Source organism: Microcebus murinus, chromosome 20 (genome assembly GCF_040939455.1).
Source record: "Microcebus murinus isolate Inina chromosome 20, M.murinus_Inina_mat1.0, whole genome shotgun sequence".
NCBI classification, from domain to species: Eukaryota; Metazoa; Chordata; class Mammalia; order Primates; family Cheirogaleidae; genus Microcebus; species Microcebus murinus.
This window is the reverse complement of record NC_134123.1, coordinates 3,698,877-3,723,392: the sequence shown is the minus strand read 5'-3', so window position 1 is coordinate 3,723,392 and position 24,516 is coordinate 3,698,877. Positions and strand designations below refer to the sequence as shown.

General features: G+C 37.8%; 1 protein-coding gene across 1 annotated transcript in view; it reads left to right on the top strand.

Moving 5' to 3' along the window:
- The window catches only part of N4BP1 (NEDD4 binding protein 1), a 61,462-nt gene that overhangs the window by 20,764 nt on the left and 16,182 nt on the right, over positions 1-24,516 (top strand). The window contains exon 2 of the mRNA XM_012788979.2: positions 17,336-19,026. Within this exon, the coding sequence (XP_012644433.1) occupies positions 17,336-19,026 (1,691 nt within the window). The remainder of the gene's footprint in view (positions 1-17,335; positions 19,027-24,516) is intronic.

The window sequence follows — 24,516 nt, the reverse complement described above, 5'->3', positions numbered from 1 at the left end:
TTGAGAAATGTCTGTTCAGGTCTTTTGCCCATTTTTTAATTTGGTTATTTTCTTGCTGTTGAGTTGAGTTCCTTATATATTTTGGATATTAACCCTTATCATATGTATGGTTTACAGATATTTTCTCCCAGTCTGTAGGTTGTCTTTTCCCTCTTGTCGATTGTTTCATTTGCTGTGCAGAAGCTTTTTACTTTAATATAATCCCGTTAGTCTATTTTTGCTTTTGTTGCCTGTACTTTTGAGAAACAACTTAGTAGTTTCATAGTTTCTGGTCTTAAATTTAAGTCTAGTCCGTTTTGAGTTGATTTTTGTATATAGTGTGAGAGAAGTGCATACTTTCATTCTTCTGCATGTAAATATCCAATTTTCCCAATACATTTATTGAAGAGGCTGTCCTTTCCCCATCGTGTGTTCTTGGCATCTTTGTTGAAAATCAATTGGCCATAAATGTGTGGATTTATTTCTGGGTTCTCTGTTTTGTTCCATTGATACATTTTTATGCTAGTACCATGCCATTTTGGTTACTATATCTCTGTAGTATATTTTGAAGTTAGGTAGTCTGATGCCTCTAGCTTTGTTCTTTTTGGTCAAGATTGCTTTGGCTATTTAGGTTCTTTGGTTGTTCTGTACAAATTTTAGGATTGTTTTTTCTATTTGTGTGAAGAATGTCATTGGTATTTTTTTTCTTTTTTTAGAGACAGGATCTCTGTCACCCAGGCTGGGGTGCAGTGGTGCAGCCATAGCTCACTGCAGCCTTGAACTCCTGGGCTCAAGTGATCCTCCTCCTTTAGCCTCCCAAGTAGCTGGGACTATAAACATGCACCAAGATTCTCGATGAATTTTTTAAAAAATTTTTCTTGAATTTCTGTTTGGGTAATTTAGTCATTGCTGAAAGTGGGGTGTTGAAGTGCCCTCCTGTTATTTTATTAATATTGTTGTGTGTGTGTGTGTGTGTGTCTTGCTCGCTTGCTACTAATATTTACATTATATATTTAGGTCCTCTAATGTTGCTTGCATGTATATTTAAAATTGCTATATTCTCTTGCTTAATTGAATTGACCCCTTTATCATCACATGATGACCTTCTTTGTTTCTTTTTACAATTTTTGACTCAGTCTATTTTGTCTAATGTAAGTATAGCTTCTCCTGCTCTCTTGATTTCCATTTGCATGATACATCTTTTCCCATCCCTTTACTTTCAGTCTGTGTATGTCCTTACAGATGAAGTGAGTCTCTTGTAGGTAGCATATGGTTTGATTTTGTTTTTTAGCCATGTGGTCATTCTGTCTTTAGATTGGAGAATATAATTCATTTACATTCCAAGTTACTATTGATAGGTAAGGACTTACTAGTACCATTTTGTTGTTTATTTTCTAGTTGTTTTGTAGAGGATCTGAGTATCAGCGATAAAAAAGGTGTGTTGGAATAAAATTGCTCAGTTAGATGCAGATTAGCTGATATCTTACAATGTCGTCATAACCTTTCAGGTTACTTTTCTACCAGACTGAGAAAGTTGGCATCTCTACCAGATAAAAATCTGAATAATTTGTAGCTTCACAGTCCAGACCTTAATCAGTAATGAATGGTGTGTCACCATTCATTAAGGTCATCATTCATAAAGGTCTATTTCCTAGAGAATTAAATAATCTTTGGGTGGGCCAAAGAGAGTGCTCCCTTGTGATTGAAAGGCCATCCTTTTGCCTTATGTAGAAGTATTTGATAATTTCTCTTGATGTTATTTAAATTACTAAAGTGGAACACTCCCTCCTGCCTTTTTTGCTCATTTTGGCCATTCTCACTCTCTTAAACAATGTTGACCACATCGCTGATACTAGGCTGGATGTCAGCCTGTGTTCCCAAACCTCCTAATTCTGTTCTGACATGTGTTTGTTAGATATTTATTGATTTGTTCAGGGTTTCTCAACAGTGGCACTACTGACATTTTGGGCTAGGTAATTCTTTGTTGTGGGGGGCTGTACTGTGGATATTTAGGAGCTTCTCTGGCTTCTACCCTTTAGATGCCAGGTGCATCCCCTCAATTGTGGTAACCGGAAATGTCACCTGACATTGCAAGATGCTCCCAGGAAGAGCAAAATCAGAGTTGACAACGAGAGTTAGATGAAGAAGGCCAGTCCTTGCGCTGAATACATTTATAGTCTAGTAGAATTATGATATGCTGTAGTTTGATAATGAGATACTGTTGTGTGTAGAAAACAGATTAGTACACACACACTTTGGATTTCTTGGAACGTGCTTTTAGATAAGAATGGAAGGAAGAGAAGGTTAAATTAGGTTGCAGAAATAAAACATGTTAAGTCCAAATCACCAGGGCTTCAAATATGGTTCTTAGTATCTTGAACATTAATCCTACACAATGAGGAGCTTTAGAAAGTTTTTGAGCAAGGAAGTGAAATGGGTGTTTTCAGAAATATCTTTGATATTATAACAAAGGAATGGATGGAGTGTGACAAGACTTGACAGTAGAAAGAAGAGTTCAGAGTTAGTTGCAGTGTTCATATGACTGTAAGTGACTGTGCTTCATTGAAAAGTAACTTGGACACGGATGGAGTGGGGGAGAGCTGTGAGCTCTGATTCAGACCTGTTAAGTTTGAGGCACTTGTGGGATAACCAGGTGGACATTCTCAGGGGGTAGTCTTACACCCTAACAAAGTTTTAAAGGTTAGAGATGGAGATCTGGAGTTATCACCAGAACAGTAAAAGTTAGCATTAGAGCTTGAAGAGTTAATTTATGAGAGTGTAGTTGAGGGAGAGGGCCAAGAAAGAATTTTGGGAAATAACATTTAAGGGACAGTAGAAAAAGGTACCAAAAATTTTGGGAATTAATCAGAAGATAACAAGTAAAGTCAGCCAGTGGTATCTCAAGTGTTAGAGAAGAGAACTTGTCATGGAGAAGGTGTTGGACAGTATCATGCTGCTTATAGCCCAAGCAGTGCAAAGAAGGGGACTTTGGGTTTGGCCTTAATTGTCAGTGTTGGCGTTCAAGAAAGTGTTTTGAGTTTGAAAGGGAGCAGAATCCAGATTTCAAAGGTTTGACATTGAAATGGGCCTTAGACTACTTTTTTTCAAAAAGTGTGAAGGTGAATGGACAGAGATGGAATGGTCCTGTGCATAGGCAGTGGGGCCGAAGGAAGTCTTCTCTTTCAGTAGGATCCAGGAAACCCAAGCATGTTTGTAGGCAGAGAGACAGCAGTGGGTAAAAAAAGAACAATAATGCCTGGAGAAAGGTGGAATATAAGGACATGATAGATATTTTAGAGATGAAATTGAAAAAAATGAACAGAAAGCAAATATTGAAAGTATATTGGAAACATGGCTAATATGGGCATTATTCGTTTTGTGGCACTATTTTTAAAGATGACCAGATAGAGACCTGTTATAGATTTGTAGATTAATGATGTTAAAAGGGTTGTATATTTAGGTGGTACTTCTAATTCGTGTATATGCTATAGGGCTCATGTTAATATCTAAAAGTGGTATTCTTTTCTTTTCTGTTAGAGATAATATAGAACACCATTTATACAGGAGTCTCCTAAATACTAAAAATATTCTTTAGAATCCATAAGTGTGCAGCCAGAGTTGAGAAGTACTGATCTGAACCATTTAAAAAATCTGTCTGTAATATATTAAGAGCTTCTTTGCCTGCATAGTTTTTCTTTCCTCAATGATTGTGGTCGACTTGAACATCCTCTGTTATATTATAGCATGGCACAGTCATGGTCCTGGTAGCTGGCAAAGTATGTTATGTTAGATCTAGCCCTGTCAGAGCTGGTCTGGTTGCTATGGTTTCTAACCATTGTGTCTGCCTTACATTTTTTTGAGACAGAGTCTTGCTTTGTCGCCCCTGGGCTAGAATGCAGCGGCATCATCGTAGCTCGCCACAACCTTGAATTCCTGGGCTCAAGCAATCCTCCCACATCAGCCTTCCAGAGCACTAGGATTACAGGTGTGAGCAACCACGCCTGGCCCTTACATTTGTTTTTGCATCCTGTTTGTCAGGTATCGTTTGCTTTTTATGTGATCTGCAGGTAGCACCCTATCTGTTTTTGCTCTGCTTGCAGTCAGCTGCTTCTAAGAATATGTAACCTGGGAGAAGCTGACAAAGCCTCTTAAGTGTGTACTAATACAAAGAGATAGTAGATGGTGAATAGTGGTGTGGAGAAACCTTTTCCCCAGGTCAACCCTGCGGGCTTGCTGCTTTGATAATTTCTGGTTTTAGCTATGTTTTGAATGGCAGAAGTTACTGGAGCTTCTCTCTCAATATGAAATGTTGTGAGAGAGTTGAGAAAAGTTGAGTTTGAAGAAAGTAAAATAATAGAAATGAAAGGGACCTTATTTTATATCCCTCTCCCCCCTCCTTTTTTTTCCTTCAAAGCCTGAGTAAAGTAAAACAGTAAGAATATTGCAGGATGGAGGAGACAGTTTATAACTAACATTAAAAATGTTCAGATAGCAAATACAGCCAAATGCAAATGATGGATATTTGGTTCTACAGAATCTTTCCTATCAAACGAATGATGGCCAAACATCTCCTAAAATGTAATACTTACACTGTTCTCTTGTGAACTTGAGTATAATTGTTGCTGCTCATACTTCATGAGAGCAAATCATTAATGAAAACAATGAGCCTGCATCTCAAGGGACACTTTCTTGGGGGCACACCAAAAACAGGTTTTGTGCATATGAAGCAATTATGACTTTTTGTACAGCTCTTTCCCAAAACTATGCAATTAATAATGCAGTATTAGTTTTAGTTACTTGAGGGGATAATATCAGACAACTCTGCCTGTGTTGGGCATGTCTCTGCAGGTCTTCCCAGCACTTCCACGCTGCTCCTATTAAAGGAGACATAGTAGCCTCTCCTCAGGACATTCTGTAATGTTCTCAGAGGAACTGACTTTCACTTAATTTGTTTTCCCTCCAAAAGGTAGTAATCTAAACAGTATCTGGATATATCCCCTGAATATCACTTTCTGTGAAGGAATCATATATGCTATGAAAAGTAAATGCATTTGTTTGTAGATAGCCCATTGAGAATTTTATAAAATGAGTTTTTTCTAAGTTCAAATGTATAAAATTGACTTACATTGATAGAAAATATAGGGACTTAAGGATTATCATTAAAAAATTGAAATCATTCACTAATCTTTTACAGTTACTTATCTGCCTCAACATCCAGTTTAATTTTACATTTTCTTTTGGTTGCATGGTATTGAGAACATATGAAGTCCATACAATTAGTTAGGGATATAATAGTTTTGAACAGCTCTTCTTGTATAATACTCTTCAATTAAACTGATCTAGAAAATTAACAGAGAAGTAATCCTTGAAGTTTGTTCCAAGGATGAATCACTCATCGTATTTCATAACTGCTGACATTCCTTATCTCAAATATGGGACAACAAACAAGCAAAACTCAAAATTGGGGCCAAAACTCAGTAGCGCATCACAGCAAGTTATGCATTCACTTTTTAAATTTTTTAATTAAAATTAGAAGGTGGGAGTGTACCAAAATAATGTATACACATGGATTAAAATAGAAAATCATGGCCAGGCACGGTGGCTGATGCCTGTAATCCTGGCACTCTGGGAGGCAGAGGCCAGGAGGATTGCTTGAGCTCAGGAGTTCAAGAATAAGACCCCGTCTCTACTAAAAATAGAAAAAATAGCTGGGCATCATGCATCATGGCATGCACCGCACTCTACCAAGGGCAACAGAAATATCTGTCAGAGAGAGGGGGAGAGAGAAAGAAAGGGAAAGAAAATTAAGTAGCACTAAAAGGTAAAGAACAACAATCTCTTGCTTCTAACCCTCCCCAGCGTCCTAGAAGCAACTACTTTTTACTGTCTTTAGCTGTTCTGATGATTACCTAAATAATTATAAATTATGTGCAGTTGACCCTTAAACAACATGAGTTTGAACTGTGCAGATTTATATATGGATTTCCTTCCACCTCTGCCACTCCTGAGACAGCAAGACCAACCCCTCTTTTTCTTCCTTCTCAGCCTATGCAATGTGAGGATGATGAGGATGAACACCTTTATGATTATCCACTTCCACTTAATAAGTAGTAAATAAATTTTCTCTTCCTCGTGATTTTCTAAATGATTTTCTTTTCTCTAGCTTACTTTATTATAAGAATACAGTATATAACATACAAAATATGTGTTAATTAACTGTCTATATTATTGGTAAGGCTTTTAGTCAGCAGTAGGCTGTTAGTAGTTAAGTTTTTTGTTTTGTTTTTTTTGTTGTTGTTGTTTTTTTGAGACAGCATCTCACTCTGTTGCCTGGGCTAGAGTGCCATGGCATCAGCCTAGCTCACAGCAACCTCAAACTCCTGGGCTCAAGCAATCCTCATGCCTCAGCCTCCCTGGTAGCTGGGAATAAACCACCATGCCTGGCTAATATTTTCTACTTTTAGTTGTTTCGCTAATTTCTTTCTATTTATAGTAGAGATGGGGGTCTCCCTCTTGCTCAGGCTGGTCTCGAACTCCTGACCTCAAGCAGTCCTCCCAGAGTACTAGGATTACAGTCGTGAGCCACCACACCTGGCCATAATTAAGTTTTTGAGAAGTCAAGTTATTTGTGGTATTTTTACTGTGCTCAGGGGGAAGGTTAGTGCCCCTAACCCCTGCCTTGTTCAAAAGTCAATTGTGGGGGTGGGGAGGCAACACACGTAACCTAAACATTTGTACACCCATAACATGCTGAAATTTAAAAAAAATCAACTGTACTGCTGTTCCTTACCAGTTTTAGGCATTATTCACTCTATTTAAGATAGGTGAGACAAAAACTATCCCTATTTTACCAATGTAGTTTTTTTGTATTTAAAACAAGAAACAGGCCTTATATAATTATAACTTACATAAATGTTACTGCAGAGCCAAGTGCTATACTACATTATACTTTCTTTCTGGTACAGCCTTTAATTTTTCCTGGAATTTTTATCTGCTGTGTTTTTCTCCACTTGTGAAATTTGCTTCATGTATATCTCTAATATTTTACAAGTATTTCTCAATGTCATCTATTCATTTGGTCTCATTTTCTGGGAGAACACACCTTAAGAGCCCACTTCCCTCCTCCAATCAGCTGGTTCCTCAGCTTGTCTGCTGTACAGCTATAATCTTTGGACTTCTCGCTTGCTATTCTTAGATTGTAGTACTCATTACTTCATCTCCCATATTTTTGGTGAACTTCACTATCAAATATTTCCCTAAGAAAAAGGATCCATGGGAGTTATTTTCTGGGCTTTTAGCATGTTGAAATATCTTCACCCTATATTTGATATGTAATATGGATAGGTTTAGAATTATAGATTGAAAATTACCTTCCTTTAGAATTTTGAATGTATTACTGCCCCCCACCCCCAATTATCCAGAATTGCTTTTGAGAATTTGTGACTTTGATGTCATTCTTTTGTGTGGCCTGTTACCACCCTGCCCCCAGGGTTTCTCTTGTGGGTCTGTTGAAAGTAATCATGATTAGGTATTCTGTGGGCCCTTTCAAGTTGGGGTCTCTGTCCTTTAGTGCCAAAAAAGTTGTAATTTTCTCACTAATTCTGCATGAGGTCTTATGTATTTTAGTTCCAGGAAATGAGTTTGTGTTATTTCTTTTTTTTTTTTTTTTTTTTTTTTTTGAGACAGCGTCTCACTCTCTTGCCTGGGCTAGAGTGCCATGGCATCAGCCTAGCTCACAGCAACCTCAAACTCCTGGGCTCAAGCAATCCTCCGCCTCAGGCTCCCGAGTAGCTGGGACTACAGGCATGTGCTACCGTGCCTGGCTGATTTTTTCTATATATATTTTTAGTTGTCCAGATAGTTTGTTTCTATTTTTAGTAGAGACAAGGTCTCGCTCTTACTCAGGCTGGTCTCGAACTCCTGAGCTCAAGCAGTCTTCCTGCCTCGGCCTCCCAGAGTACCAGGATTACAGGCGTGAGGCACCACACTGGCCTCCTCATCATAGTCTTAATTTGCCAGCACTCCTATTATGATTTGTTTGCTTTTCCTATCCTTATCTTCCTTCCCTTCCCTTCTTTTTGCATCCTGATTCCTGTTTTGTGAGTTCACTATCATTCTGTATCTGTTTAAAACTTAAAATTTTATCTAAGTTTTCTTTTGTACCCTGCATTACCTAGTTTCCTTTAGTTCTCTTTACTCTGTGTTCTGCTTTATTGGTTTCTTTTATATTTGGGCCCTATTTCCAATATGGGTGTTCTTTATGTTTCATACTAAATCTGAAAAGCCTGTTGGAAGCTCTGTGTTGGGGCAGAAGCTGTTGATATGTAAGCTTTACCTTGGGTGAATTAGGGAATCGGCCCCTCTTTGAGAGTATTTGTTTTGGAAGTCTTTACCTGGAGAAAAAAATCTCTTCTCTCCAGCTCGGCTAAGTGTTGCTAGCAGCACACTGAGGAAATGGGATCACTTTTCCGTATCAAAGTGGCCATACAATGTCTGCCTTATGTGAATCCAACCATTCACTTAACTTTTGTGAGACGGGCAGCATCACTTGTATTAAAAGGGCAGCAGAGAGGTTCTTCCTAAAGTAAGGTAGCTGTGAAACCTGGACAGAATGCATACAGCAGCTGTTTGACAACACTGAAGAGTAAATAGTAGCAAATGGATTGGAAAAGACCAGGATTCAAAATAACCACCAAAGCAGGGAGAGTTTCCCATTTTTTCCAGAACTGAATACAACACAGCTAACCTGGAAGTGGAAATGGCTACCAGGGCACAGAAAGAGCACGAGGAGAAGCCCTCTGGTTTTGGCTCAAGGGACAGAAAAGGGAACACCTAAACCAAAAATTCCTGTGTTTTCTTTTTCTTTTCTTCATTCTCATGCACTCCAGCCCCAAACAGTCATGTGGTAGTGATGGAAGCTTGAAGAGCCAACATTCTGAGGGAAGACAACCTTTCTCTCTGATTAGTAGAGTTGTGGGACCAGTCTCCATTGATTTTTCTCTCTTTGTGTTGTCCGGCTAGACCCAGGCACAGCTGCAGAAGTGTAAAGCAGAGTGGAGTAACAAAGCCCTAGCCCAAAAGAAGAGCCTCGGGGAAACCCAGAGAGCACCAGGTAGATTGCAGAGGGAAAGGAGCTCAGGAAAGTGAGCCATAAAGTTGTTTATCATCTCCTAGGCTCATCCCTAAGCTACACATGCATAGATCTCTTTCATCAGCGTAAGAAAGGTTTCTGAGAGCTGAACTAACAAAGACCACCATCCACGTCCCAGAGTGGCCATATGGTGGCATACATATGGGACAGATACAAATAGCATTGTAGAGACTTTGAAAAACTGAACTGACACTGGAACCACAGCTCACAGAAGACAGATTGCAGCTTGCGCCTGAATCTAATTAGGTCAGCTCTCTTCTAAAACAAAAAGGTCAACATTCATAGGATTTAAACAAGACCCAGTCTCATAATATTTCAAAATAGATACAATACAAAATTACTTGGCATATGAAGAACTAGGAAAATCTCAGTTCTTATGGGTAAAAACAGCAGATACCAGTGCTGAAATGACACAGATGTTGGAATTATCTGATAAAATAGTAAAATGTCTATTATGGAAACACAACAGGCAATCAGAAATATTCTAGAAACCAATAGAAAAGTTGAAGGTTTCAGCAAAGAAATAGAAGATAGAAGAACCAAATGACAAAGTGAAAATTGAAAAGTTTAATAACCTAAATAAAAACTTACTAGATGGGCTCAATTTTAAAATGGAAATGGCAGAGGGAAAGAGTCAGTGAACTTGAAGATAGAAAAATTAAAATTAATCTGAACCTTGGAGTGGGGGTGAGAAGAGAAGAAAGTGTGTGGTGCTAATAAAATATTTGAATAAATAATTGTTCAACACTTCCCAGATTGGGCAAAAGATGTAAACATGATGATTCCAGAAGTTCAGTGAACACAAAAAGAATAAACCCAAGGAATTCTACACCCAGATATGATACAAGCACACTGCTGAAAAATGAAGACAAATTAAAAATCATGAAAGCACACACAAAAAAACACTTACCACGTGGGGGACCATGGAGGCCAGAAGGAAGTGGCATGTTTTAAGTGATGAATGAAAAGAGCTGTTAACCCAGAGTTCCCTGTCCAGTGAAATTATCCTTCAAGAATGAAAATGAAATAAAGCATTCTCAGTTGAAGAAGAACTAAAGAGAAGTCATTGCCAACAGTTTGCTCCAAAAGAATTCCTGAGGGAAGTTCTTCAGACAGAAATGGTAAATATCTGGGTAAATGTAATAGGTTACTTTCTCCTCTTGAGTCCTTTAAAATGGGTTTGATCATTGACAGCAAAAATTATAACCTTGTCTGATATGATTTCAAATGTATGTAGATATAATGTATGAGACAGCTATAACATAAAGTGAAGAAAGACAGTAAAAGAGCCAAGGATAAAGAAACCTATATGATGGTGTTCTAAAATTTGTACCCATGGGATTTGAATTTATAGAGGTAGGTGGCTGATTTGGACAGCACAGAGAGATCGGTGCCATTGAAGGAGAATTTATATTTACTCAGAGAAGGAGATTTGCCACACCCTGCAGGGCCACAAAGGAAGCATCTGGTTTGGGTCAGGAGACAGAAGCAGGGGTAAGGGAAAGCCTAGGCTGGAGACTTTATTAGGGTTTCCATGAGAAAGGCAAGGCAGGGAGGGGTAAACAGTTTAACACATTGACTGCCACAATAGAAAAAAAAAATGTTTTTCCTTGGAGCCATGGAGTTTTATTATGAAAATGGAATAAACACTTCAAAAACAAAATGATCCTTTCTAATTTAATGAAAAATTTATTATTTTTTATTGTTTTCTTTGCATGAGTTATATGCAGTTAAATTGTCAATATTAATTGTAACAATAAGAACATCAACAAGTAAGATTTTCAGGAACCAACTGCAGGGTTTTGCCCAGGGGGCCACCTACACATAACATGTATGCTACAGCATGGCAGCCCCACACAGCTCCCAAGGTAAAGAGACATGTGAGTTACATATGCTTCATAAGGCCCCAGGCTCAAAACAAACATGAGTTAAATACAGCCCACATGGCAGTTAACGTGTTAAGATTGGCTAGTTTGAATAATCCCAACAGGCTTTATAGGGACCATCACTAATTGTCTGGTACCTGGCCCTAGGTTGATTTAAAGTAAGATAATATGGGCTTGGTGTGTGAGTTAGATAAGGATCTGAGTAGGGACAGGGCACTGGATCCAACAGTCTGCACATGAAAGGCATGCTCCAGACAAGCTCTCCACTACCCCTAGAAATTAGCTAGCCCTGGGAAGGGCAGTCTCTCCCCGGGTCTGAAAGGCCTGCAAAGATGTGAGAACATCATAAGATACAGAAAATAAAAAACATGTTTAGTACAGATGGTAAGGTTTTATGAAATGATAGGATATTGATTATAAGTGGACTGTGAAATTATGGATATTGTAATTGCTAGCATGACTACTTAAAAAACTATATGAATAGATATAGTTTAAAATGCAGTAGTTAAATTATAATACTAAGAATGTTATATAATGCAAGAGAAGTCCAGATAAGGAGAACAGGAATCAAATATAGGGAACAAACAGGAAACAAATAAAATGGAAGACTTAAATCCAGATTTACCAATAATTACATTAAAAACAGATAGTAAATAAAAGAGATTGTCAGAATGAATTAAAAACATATAACCCAACTATATGGTGTCTTTAAGAAACTTATTTAATATTTCAAATACAATAATATAGGTTAAGTTAAAGGAAAAGCATATATCATGCAAACGTTAATCAGAAGAAAACTGGAGTGACCATATTACTATCGGTCATAGTAACCTTCAGAACAAAGAATAAAGAGAGAGACATTACGTAATAAGAGGGTCAATTCAGGAAGACTTTATATAACAATTCTAAATGTGTATATTCCTTACAGTAGAGTTGCAAAATATGTGAAGCAAAAGCTGACAACTGAAAGGAGAACTTGACAAATCCACAATTATAGTTGGAGACTTCAACACTCTTCTCTCAACAATTGATAGAACCATTAAACAAAATCAGCAAGGATCTAGAAGAACTCAACATCACCATCAACCAACTGGATCTAATACCCATTTATAGAACATTCTACTCAACAACAACAGAACACATTCTTTACAAGCATCCACAGAACTATTAAGATAGACTTTATCCTAGGCCACAAAACAAATCTCAGTAAATTTAAAAGAATTCAAATCACTTTGTGTTCTGATGAAAGGAATCAAACTAAAAATCAGTAACAGAAAGATACAGGAACATCTCCAAATACTTGAAAACTAAACAAGTAAACACTTGTAAATAATTCATAAGTCAAAGGAAATTTTGAAAAATGCATTAAACTAAAAACAAAATACAACATATCAAAATTTGGGGATGTTGCTAAAGCAGCGACGAAGGGGAAATTGATAACACATGCTTACATTAGAAAAGAAAAGGAGAGAGGATGCAAATTACTAATATCAGGAATGAAACAGTGTGTTATTGCAGACTGCAGACATCAAAAAGATAAGGAAATACTATACACAACTCTACATTAATGAATTTGATAACTTAGGTGAAATGGACAAATTTTTTAAAAGGCACAAACTGCCATGACTCACCTAATATAAAATAGATGATTTAAATAGCCTTATCGGTATTAAGGAAATTGAATTAATAATTTTTAAACTGCCATAAAAGAAATTTCCAGGGCAAGCTTATTTCACAGGAGAATTCTACAAAATGTTTTCAGAAGAATATCAATTTTACACAGTCTCTTCCAGGGAATACAGGAGGAGAGGACACTTCCCAACCCATGTACAGCCAGTATTAGCCTGATGCTAGACCCACACAAAACAGAACCAAAAAGGAAAACTATAAAGTCCTTTACGAATATAAATGCAAAAGATGCATAAATTCTTAACAAAATATTTACAAATACAATTCAATATATGAAAGAATTACACACCATGAGCATGCAGGGATTATTCCAGGGATACATGGCTGGTTCAGTATTCAAAAATTAATGTAACCCACCATATTAACAGGCTGAAGAAGAAGAAAAAAAATCGCAGGATTGGCCGGGCACTGTGGCTCACGCCTGTAATCCTAGCTCTTGGGAGGCCGAGGCGGGCGGATTGCTCAAGGTCAGGAGTTCAAAACCAGCCTGAGCAAGAGCGAGACCCCGTCTCTACTATAAATAGAAAGAAATTAATTGGCCAACTGATATATATATAAAAAAAAAATTAGCCGGGCATGGTGGCGCATGCCTGTAGTCCCAGCTACCCGGGAGGCTGAGGCAGAAGGATCACTCGAGCCCAGGAGTTTGAGGTTGCTGTGAGCTAGGCTGACGCCACGGCACTCACTCTAGCCTGGGTAACAAAGCGAGACTGTCTCAAAAAAAAAAAAAAAAAAAAAAAATCACAGGATTATATTAATTGATGCCATAAAGCATTTGACAAATTTCAATGCCCATTCATGTTCATGTTCCTAGAAAACTATGTAGCTTCCTCAGTGTAATAGAGAACATCTATAGATGCAGTAAAAATATGGTATAATCTTAAGAAGGAAAGGAAGGAAAGAAAGAACAGAACATCTACAGAAAATTTCCACCTAACATCATTCTTTATGGTGAAAAACTGAACGTGTTTCTCTTTAGATCATGAACACAGCAAGCATGTCAGCTCTCACCACTGCTCTTCAACATAGTGCTGGACTTTCTAGCCACCGCAGTAAATAAAGAAAATAAAAATATAAGTAATAGAAATCAAAAAAGAAGAAATATTTGTAGATGTAGATGGCATAATTGTCTGCATAGAAATTCCCAGAATTTCTGCAGACTATGCACAAAAAAATCCTTGAAATAAGTGAGTTAAGGAAGGTTGTAGGATACATGATCAACGTATAAAAATCAATTTTATTTTTTATACTAGCAATGAACACATAGGAAATGAAATTTAAAATACAGTACCATTTATAATCACTCAGAAAAATGAAATTCTTAAGTGTAAATCTAGCAAAACATGTACAGGACTTGGTATGTTCAAAACTAAAAATGCCTATGAAAGAAAGCAAAGATCTAAATAATTGGAGAGATGTACCAGGTTCATTGATCAGAAGACTCAGCAGATGTCATTTACCATCCAAATTGATGTCAGTTGCTGGCACAGTTGTCAGCACAGTTGCTGACAAAATTACAATAAGATATTTTGTAGACTGTAGATAAGATGATTCTAAAATTTATATGGAAAGGCAAAAAATAATAATAATTAAACAATTTTTAAAAGAACAATAAAGTGGGAGCCGTCACTAACCAATTTCAAGATACCATACAATCACAGCAATCAAAATGGTGTGTGGGATTGGTGCAGGGACCGTTACAGAGATTGATGGAACAGAATAGGGAACCAGAAGTAGGGCCACACAAGTATGGCCAACTGATTTTTAGAAAGGTTCAATTTAATGGTGAAAGGATAGCCTTTTTAAGAAATGGTGCTAGAGCATTAATATCCATAAGCAAAGACAACCTAAACTTTATATCTTATACAAAAGTCTACTCAAAATGGATCATAGATTTAAATGTATAACTTAGAAAACAATATAGGAGAAAATCTTCAGGACCTACAATTTGGTGAAGGGAAAAAAAATCAATAAACTGAACTTTCTTAAAATTAAAAACTTGTCACAAAGCACCCTGTTAAGATTCTGGGAAAACAAACTATAGGCTAGGAGAAAATGCCTGCAAATTACATATCTGACAAAATACTAATCTAGAATATATAAAGAACTCTCAAAATTCAATAGTAAAATACAAACAGTCCAGTTAAAAAATGAACAAAAGGAATAAGCAGACATTTAGCCGAAGAGGGTATATAGATGGTAAACTAAACATACACTTAACCATGTGACCCAGCAGTTCCCCCCCGCCCCGCCCCCCGGCATTTATCCCTGAGAAATGAAAACTTGAGTTCACATAAAAACCCACGCTTGATTGTTTATAGCAGTTTTATTTGTAATATTTCCAAACAGGAACAACTAAAATGTCCCTCAGTAGTAGATGGTTAAAAAACTGGTTCAGACGTACCATGGAGTACCATTAAGTGGCAACAAGGAATGAATTATTGATACATGAAACATAAGCCAACTTCAAAAGTCACATGTTGTGTAAATTCCATTTACATAAAATTCCTGATGTCACAAAATTATAAAGATGAAAAAAGATTAGTGGTTGCCAGGAGCTAAGATGGAAGAAGGTATGAGTGGGTAAGCATGACTATAAAGGGCTAACATGAAGGAAATGTTTGTGGTGATGGAATAGTCCTGTATCTTGCCTAGTTTCACGTAACCACACATGATAAAATAGCATAGAACTATGTACACATAATGTGTCGATATACATGTCCTGATTTTGATATTATAATTATGTAAGATGTAGTGATCAGGGGAATCACTGGATGAAGAGTACATAGGATCTTTAGGTACTACTTTTGCAGCATCTTATGGACCTATAACTATTTTGAAATAAAATATTAAAAAAAAATTAAAGCCACAACCTTAATGCAACATAACTTCAAGCAAGTGATAGCTACCTGTTGCCTGTTTGAAGATCTTCAGGGATGCTGACATCAGTGTTTAACACTGCTGCACTTTCAGGAAAAAGAGATGATAAGTTTATTGGAACTTTGTGTTTAACTCAGTTACCATGGTGACAAAAATAGCAAACTGCCTTATTAAGAGACAGAGCTCAGCTGTTCAGCACCAGTTATCCCTGTGCTTCACCACCAAGACTGCAGGCACTCCAGGTACATTCAAAAGGATGCAGGGAGCCAAGAAATCATACCTGAATATCATACTCTTAGGTAGCACTTTTTCTCTGTGACATTTTCCTCATGTATCTGGTATTGATGTTGTAGTTCCAGATTATAGATGCATAAGGAATAGGTATACACATGTTTGAATGTAAATTCTAACTGAAGAAGTGTGGCCATCAGTGTAGTAACTGTATAGTAGGTGCAAACTTATAAAGCCTCTGACTGGTCCCGCACAGGTTGAACTTTTAAATAACATCATTTTTGGTAATACTATTCTAATTTTAGTTTGTAGATCAGGTATCACCAGGCTCATTTCTTACAAATGTCTGTCCAGAATGGTTTCACTAATACATAACAATGTTATTCATATTTAGTAAGTACTTACTGTGTGCAAGACACTATTGTCAAGACTTTTACATTCATTCCCTTAAAACCCCTGCAATTGCACTATCCTTATCTCTTTTACAGTTGAAGAAACTGAGCCTAGAAGGATTAGGTAATTTGAATCATTCATATGGCTGGAATTTGAGACAAAGACACTGACTTGAGAACCAGTTGTTAACAGATATGTTTCACAGTGTGTGTGTGTGTGTGTGCATGCGTGCGTGTGCGCTTGCTTCGCACTTCTGTCTCCGGTAGCAGGCTAATCGTTAAAGTTCCCAAATCCCTTTCTTGCCACTTGCAGGCCTCTTTCAATACCAATATCTGAGGATGTCTGTAATGTCCAGCATTTTCTCGTTCTGTTAGGTCTGCATTTAATTTAAACAGGCTGGTCTTCTTTAGAAAATAGGCATAGAGTTATTATATATAGGATATAGATTGTTCCAACCAGCTGGAAATTTTTTTTTTCTTACATCTTACTCTTTCTAAGTGCCTTCAAGAAATCTGGAGACAAAGAATGGTTTTTGTTATATATGGAAATCAAGGGTAATAGTAGCAAAGCTAAAGTCAAGGCTTGTTCTGTAGTGAATCATTTGATTTGATTATTTTATCTCTTGATTTTGTCATGGTAGCAACTGGTAACAAGCAAAGATGTTTGTTTTTTGTAGATGTAAATAAATCCAACTTTGTAATTACATGTGTAACTTAGAATGTGTCGTAAGGAGCTTTTGTAAATCGATCTAATTTCTTTTTTTTTTTTTTTTTTTTTGAGACAGAGTCTCACTTTGTTGCCCAGGCTAGAGTGAGTGCCGTGGCGTCAGCCTGGCTCACAGCAACCTCAATCTCTGGGGCTCAGCGATCCTACTGCCTCAGCCTCCCGAGTAGCTGGGACTACAGGCATGCGCCACCATGCCCGGCTAATTTTTTGTATATATATTTTTAGTTGGTCAATTAATTTATTTATATTTTTGGTAGAGACGGGGTCTCGCTCAGGCTGGTTTCGAACTCCTGACCTTGAGCAATCCGCCCGCCTCGGCCTCCCAAAGTGCTAGGATTACAGGCGTGAGCCACCGCGCCCAGCCAATCGATCTAATTTCTTATGTTCTCTTTCTTCATAGGAATATATTAAAGGAATCTGTGAACCTGAGCTAGAAGAAAGAGAATGTTACCCCAAGGCCATGCACTGCATTTTCGTTGGGGCAGAGAGCCTGTTTCTGAAGAGCTTGATTCAGGATACTTGTGCCGACCTCTGCATTCTGGATATTGGCCTGCTTGGCATCCGAGGAAGTGCCGAGGCCGTAGTCATGGCTAGGAGTCACATTCAACAGTTGGTAAAGCTCTTTGAGAATAATGAGAACCTACCCAGCAGTCAGAAAGAATCAGAGGTGAAAAGGGAATTCAGACAATTTGTTGAAGCCCGTGCAGACAATTATACAATGGATTTATTAATTTTGCCCACTTCATTGAAAAAAGAACTTTTGACACTCACACAAGGTGAGGAGAATCTATTTGAAACAGGAGATGATGATGTTATTGAAATTAGAGATTCTAAACAAACAGAGTTTACACAGGATGCTTCCATAGGGCTGAATATTTCCAAAGATGAAATTGTTTTGCAGGAAGATGAAAGAAATAAAGCTGGGACTCCTGTTACTGAGCTTACAAAGCAGATGGACACAATCTTTTCCAGCTCACCAGATGTGCTTTTTGTTCCAATAAATGGTCTAACCCCAGATGAAGAAGCACTTTCCAAAGAAAGAGTTTGTCACAAAAGGAGATCTTCTGATTCTGAAGAAAGACATACCAAGAAGCAGTTTTCTTTGGAAAATGTTCAAGAGGGGGAGCTTTTACATGAGGGTAAGACATCAGTCGGAAATGTAATCATTGACCTATCTGATTCTTCTACTGATTCTGAAAATTTAAGTCCAGATGTAAAAGACACTACTGAGGAGATGGAATACAACATCCTCGTTAACTTTTTTAAAACCATGGGCTATTCCCAAGAAATTGTTCAAAAGGTTATTAGGGAGTATGGGCCATCTACTGAACCATTATTGCTCTTAGAGGAAATTGAAAAAGAAAATAAAAGGTTCCAGGAAGACAGAGAATTTTCACCTGGTACTGTGTGTCCAGAGAGCAACAAAACCAAAAATAAAGGTGTTTGTAACAGCATAAAGGAGTTTACAACAGATACCACTCCAAAGAAAACACAGACTCACACACAGCAAAACATGGTAGAAAAATTTTCTCAGTTACCATTCAAAGTAGAAGCTAAACCATGTACCTCAAATTGCAAAATTAATACTTTCAGAACAGTGCCGACAGAACAGAAACATGAAATCTGGGGTTCAAACCAGAACTATGTTTGTAATGTAGACCTTGAAACAGATGGCCTTTCACCTTCTGTTGCCCCATCAAGTCCCAAAGAAGTCAATTTTGTTTCAAGGGGAGCTTCAAGTCACCAGCCCAGAAGTCCAGCTTTTCCTGAAAATGGTTTGCCGCATCAAGCAGAACCGTTGTTTCCAAATAATATGAAATCTACCTGTGAAAAGCGTTCAGGATGTTGTAACTCTCCTCAGTCTAAGCCAAATTGTCCGCCCCTTTCTCCACCAATGCCACAGCCACAGCTACTACCTTTGGTTACCGATGCAAGGTGGGCAGGACCTTCTGATCATATCGATTCCTCAGTTACAGGGGTCCAAAGGTTTCGAGATACTCTAAAAGTACCCTACAAGCTGGAATTAAAAAATGAACCAGGGAGAACGGATTTGAAGCACATTGTTATAGATGGAAGCAATGTTGCAATTACGTAAGTCCACTCTGCAAATTATTTTATAGTTTTAAATAGGACCCCAAGCAATGTCTCAGAATTACATATGTATATAGGAACTACTCTATGCATTTGTCCAGTTGATCTCTATATCCTTACCAGGGGGATTGTAAGGGACAACCAGCTGGTTGGAAAGGGTTTCATTCCATCTTCTGGAGTTGTGAACTGTGCTTCACTCTGCTGAACTTATATTTCTTTTCTTTTTTTTTTTTTTTGAGACAGTCTCACTCTTGCCCAGGCTAGAGTGTGTGACGTCAGCCTAGCTCATAGCAACCTCAAATCCTGGGCTCAAGCAATCCTCCTGCCTCAGCCTCCCAAGTAGCTGGGACTACAGGCACGTACCACAATGCCCAGTTCATTTTTTCTATATATATTTTTAGTTGGCCAATTAATTTCTATTTTTAGTAGAAACGGGGTCTTGCTCTTGCTCAGGCTGGTTTTGAACTCGCAGAGTGCTAGGATTACAGATGTGAGCCACCACACCCAGCCTGAACTTACATTTCTAAAGACATCAGTTTACCTTTTCACATTACATTGCCTGGTGATATGCCATACAGAGACGTTAAGTCGTTGGGGTCTCAACACTATGAAAACCATTATCTTCTGAATATAAGGATGGAGATTTGGGTGAAAAAAGAGATTTTTCTGTCTTGTTATGCTGGAATGCCTGTTTTCTGTCCAAGAGTATGCAGTGGTAGGTAGTAGGTGGGATTCACGTCTGTTGATAGAGCAATTGCAATTTCCACTGTAAGGAAATTGGTCAGTTTGAACTTTATTGTGGGCCTCTGCTCTTACTAAAAGTTTGTAATATTTGCTTTTAGTGTAAGAGTTGAAACCATCATTTCTATTTAGCCTGCCTTAGAACCCCTCTTAGCATTTTGATTTTATACCTGTGGTGTGGGATTGGGTTTTTTCCTAAGGGGCCGTTTAATATCATGGGTAAGAAGAGTGTGAGGGTCAGTCTCCAGCCCACTGTGTACCAGCTGTTTGATTTGGAGTAGGTCACTTCCTTCTGCGTTTTAGTTGCAGTGGGTTCCCTTTTGACCTCTCCTTAAGGACATCTTTATCATGCCATTTCCACAAGTGCCAAGTAAATTTGCCTTCTTTTTGATAGCCAGTCACCCCATTATTAAAAACTTAGACAAATTAAGTTTGGCAGAGTTTATTTGAGCAAGGAATGATTTATATACCAAGCAGGCAGTGCCCTGAACCAAGAGAAGTTGAAAGCCCCACCTAGTGATGTGGGCAGGCGGTATTTATAGACAGAAAAAGGAAGTGACCTACAGAAACCAGCTGATTGGTTACGGCTCTGCATTTGCCTTCTTTGGTGTGGTCGGATCATTTCTCAACCTGTGATTGGCTGAGACTCAGCTGTTTTGTTTGTTTTTTTATTTTTTTTTAGAAGAGTATACTCTTGTTAGGTTGCAGTTTGTTTACATACTAAGTTCCAAGTTCCCTATGTTTGAACTCAAGATAGGCAGCTTTTGTAATTTTTGTTTTGTGGATATTTTTAATTAGAATTTCTGAATACAAAAGACAATGCAATGAATCCCCATGGGCTCATGGCCCAGCTTCAGCAGTTACCAACTCTTGACCTCACCTGCCTTACACCCTTTTTATTTTGAAGGAAACCTCAATATATTATTTCATATACAACCATTTTAGTATGTATTTTTATAAGTATAAGGATTCTTTTGCTTTTTATTGTTTGAATGAATTACTGATGCTTTGTTTTGCTGTTATAAAGGAAAAGAAAATGCTAACATTTCAGATGTTAGAAGTTTTGAAGATAGGCAGTAAAAATACGTCATATGCTTGTCTTCATTTCCAAGTAACACTGTTGATTGTCATTTCACTTTGCTTCTTTGGCAGCCCTATTGGGGGAAACCCAGCAAATGACCCATAGCTGCATAGCATTATCTAAGTAAAAATGTAAAACTCAATTTCAGTCATCCGTAGATAGTCCAAGCCCAGCACTAGTTCCTCATTGTTATGATTTCTTGAGCCAAATGATGGTAAAAAATTTAGGTCATAACTGTGAGTAATACTAATCCTTTTTCACTTTTCTGTATGTGGAAAGATTTCCCAAATTGGTGTTCAAAGAATAAGAAATGCAAATTAACATAGAATAAGCAGTGATAATGATACTTTAAAAAACCCTTTTGGGGTAGTAACTAGCATATTTCTCAGTGGGGTCACTGTTGGAATTCAGAGTGGTGCCATCTGTCCATGACAGGAAGTACTTTGTATCTCACCCCCCCTTTGCCCACAGTCTTCCTTCACAGACACTGTGACACCCCATATATTTCCTAACACCCTGGAGTGCAGTAGCATTTCTTGAAAACTACTGGTTAGTGCACTAAGGGAAATGTGCAAGCTGACTTTTATTAATGTTTTTGAAAACTGATGATTTTGGGAGGATTTGCATTTTCTTCCAATTCACAGATGTCTCCGTTTAAAAGCAGCACTTTTACAAAAGGATGTGTTCCCCTGAGAAGACATACTTATGCTTAATTTGATGTAGACTGATCTGAAAATATCAGTAATTGAAATTAGCCCTTATTCTAGGGGAGAAACTGCTTTATAGGTATAGGGTTTTATTTTGGAGTGATGGAAATATTTGGGAACTAGATGTACATGACGGTTGCATAGCATTGTGAACTTAGTAAATGCCATTTAATTGGTCACTCTAAAATGGTTATTTTTATATTATGTGAATAATAATTTTTTTTAAGTTAGAAAAAAATCAGCCTTTATTTTCCATTAGTTGCTTCAATATTAAGTGTGAATTAGATCAAATTCCATGAAGGAACTGCTTCGTGTCTATGCTATTCACTGAACTACCCCTAATATCCATAGCCCCTGGCACACAGTAGGTACTCAATAACGATTTGTTGATGAATAAATGAATTAAAGACTTAAAGATAGTTTGGGATTTTTCTTTTCTTTTTTAAGAGACAGAGTCTCACTGTGTTGCCTAGGCTGGACTTGAACTTCTGGCCTCAAGTGATCCTCCCATTTCAGCCTCCTGAGTAGCTGGAACTACAGGAAAGTGCCAGTGTGGCCAGTTTAGGATTTTTTAAGTGGCTTTTTATCACCCATTTGTGATTTCATAGTTGCTATTCCAGTGATCAATTTAGATAAAATTTTAACTGAGGCCATATTTTTAATTCAGCAAATATTTGTGATCTTAAAGCTGAAACACCTGTTATATGTGTGTTGGGCACTGTATTTTATTTTTTAAAAACATACTCTTTATACCTATCGTGCAAGGAAAAAATCATAATCTATGTAGCATGAAATGGTTTAAAAATCTTGTCCAGGGTTGTACAGATAATGAGATTTGGGCCCATAATATCTTTCCCCAGACCCCCACACACCCTGTCCTCTCCAGCAGAAGTTGAGGTTGGAATTTTCAGGCCCTGGCATCACTGGATAATTAAGTCTTGAGTTGCATAAGCACTGGTGAGTAAACCTCACTCATTTGACCCAACTAGTTGGGGGAAGTAGTTAAGAGGAAATTTGGGTTCTTAAGCAATAGGATCCTTTTGTGTGAACCCCGCCCTAAAGCAGCCCAGGCCCACCCTTCCCTGTGTTTCTGCCTTTATTTGCCTATCTAGTATGATGTCTGCCGCTTATATACACCCGTGAGAAATTCCGAAATACCCTACTTAATGCTGCCAATCATGTATATCTTACTTGGTTTTTTTCCCCGTTGTCACCATAAATGAGTCAAATGATGAGTAAGTGGAAATTGTTTGCGGTGTATGGCTAGACAGCACGGTGGTAGCCAAATAACATTTGGCTTTTGTCAGTCTGAAACTGTAGCATAAGAGCACCTGACTTATCTGGGTTGATAATTTTCCATGTAGATGAGATTTTGCCCCTTTGCTTGGTAGAACTATATATTTTAACCATTTTTATGCTAGTCTGTCTTCATCACGTTCCATGGCTGTTTTTATTAAGTGGAAGAAGCTATACAAGGAAACCACTTTTTCCTGGGTAACTGAGAAAGGGGTTTCCACTCTTTCCCCACATGGCCCTATCTGATTCAATGACTGCCACGAGTTTTTGTCAGCTTTGTGGCACCCATCTCTCCTCTGCTTTTGACACTCTTCCTTTTCGTTAACCACTTGCTATCATATGGGAAACAACCTGATTATATAACTTGTTACCAATTATAGGGAAACAGGAGTTTAAATCTCTCTTAAGAGTGTACACACCTGGCCTTCCAGTCTAATCGCTGTTCATTCTGCATTTGGAGCTGGGAGTCCCATAAGTAGAGAGGTGTTATTGTACAAAAACTTGGTATATATACTTTGTCTCTAGGTCAAAATAGAGAGTTGATCTGGGTTTACCTGTCAATAAACTGTTCTGGTTTGATTGCAAAGAGGCTAAGAGACAGTGATGATTAATGTCTCCCTGGTTGGGGTGTTGGACCTGAAGTAGGAAGGAGCCCTAGTGGACCTTCTATTATTTTGAGGACAATAATATTTCAGCTCCACCTGATTTTTTTTTTCCTGCTTTATTTTCTGGATGAATCTGCAGCTCTGGAGAGTTTTCAGAGTATCAGAATGATATGATTTTATCACTGGGAATAACACTTTGGAACTTAGTTTAGAGCTGATGTTTCTAGAAGCTCCATTTATTCCTCTCAGAGCTTTTCCAGGTTTGCTGAGTTTGTCTATTTGTATTTCTGCCCTTTTTGTTCAGTGACCCAGTGGAATGGAACTGGCACTCTACCTCTCTATCCAGTTTGTACTGTCAATATCGATAGATGCATTTAAGGAAAAGAGGAAAAGTAGATAGTTGAAGAACTGTTGAAGAATTAAGGAGGCACTTTACAAACTTTTTCAGTGCATTTCTCTCAGGGGTAATCATTTGGAGGACTAAACATACATATCCCTTGGTTTTTCTAAGAATCAGTAGGCTTAAGGACATTGGTACTTTAAGATGGGAGTCTGCCAACCTCTTCATTTGCCAGCAAATTAATTTCTTTCTCCCCTCCTCCAAAAAAAAAAAAAAAAAACTAACTAAACAAGAATCAGTAGGCATTTGTATTGTGACTTGTCATTTTTAGATCTGTAGTTGACATTAACTTTAGGCCTGTCCTTGTGGTCAAGCAATTAGAGTAATAGATGATTTATTATTTTTTAAAGATTAAAAATGGCCCCCTTTTAAAAACTACCACAGTCTTTTTTCTAGTAACAAATGTCATATTGTTGCTACATTCTTGCCATATTTGAGTGCTTTTAGGATAAATCACTCCTGAATTATTTCTTTAAGAAAAGGTTTGTTTACTTGCATATATTTTCTTTTTTTTTTTTTTTTTTTTTTTTTTTTTTTTTTTTTGAGACAGAGTCTCGCTTTCTTGCCTAGGCTAGAGTGAGTGCCGTGGCGTCAGCCTAGCTCACAGCAACCTCAAACTCCTGGGCTCAAGTGATCCTCCTGCCTCAGCCTCCCGAGTAG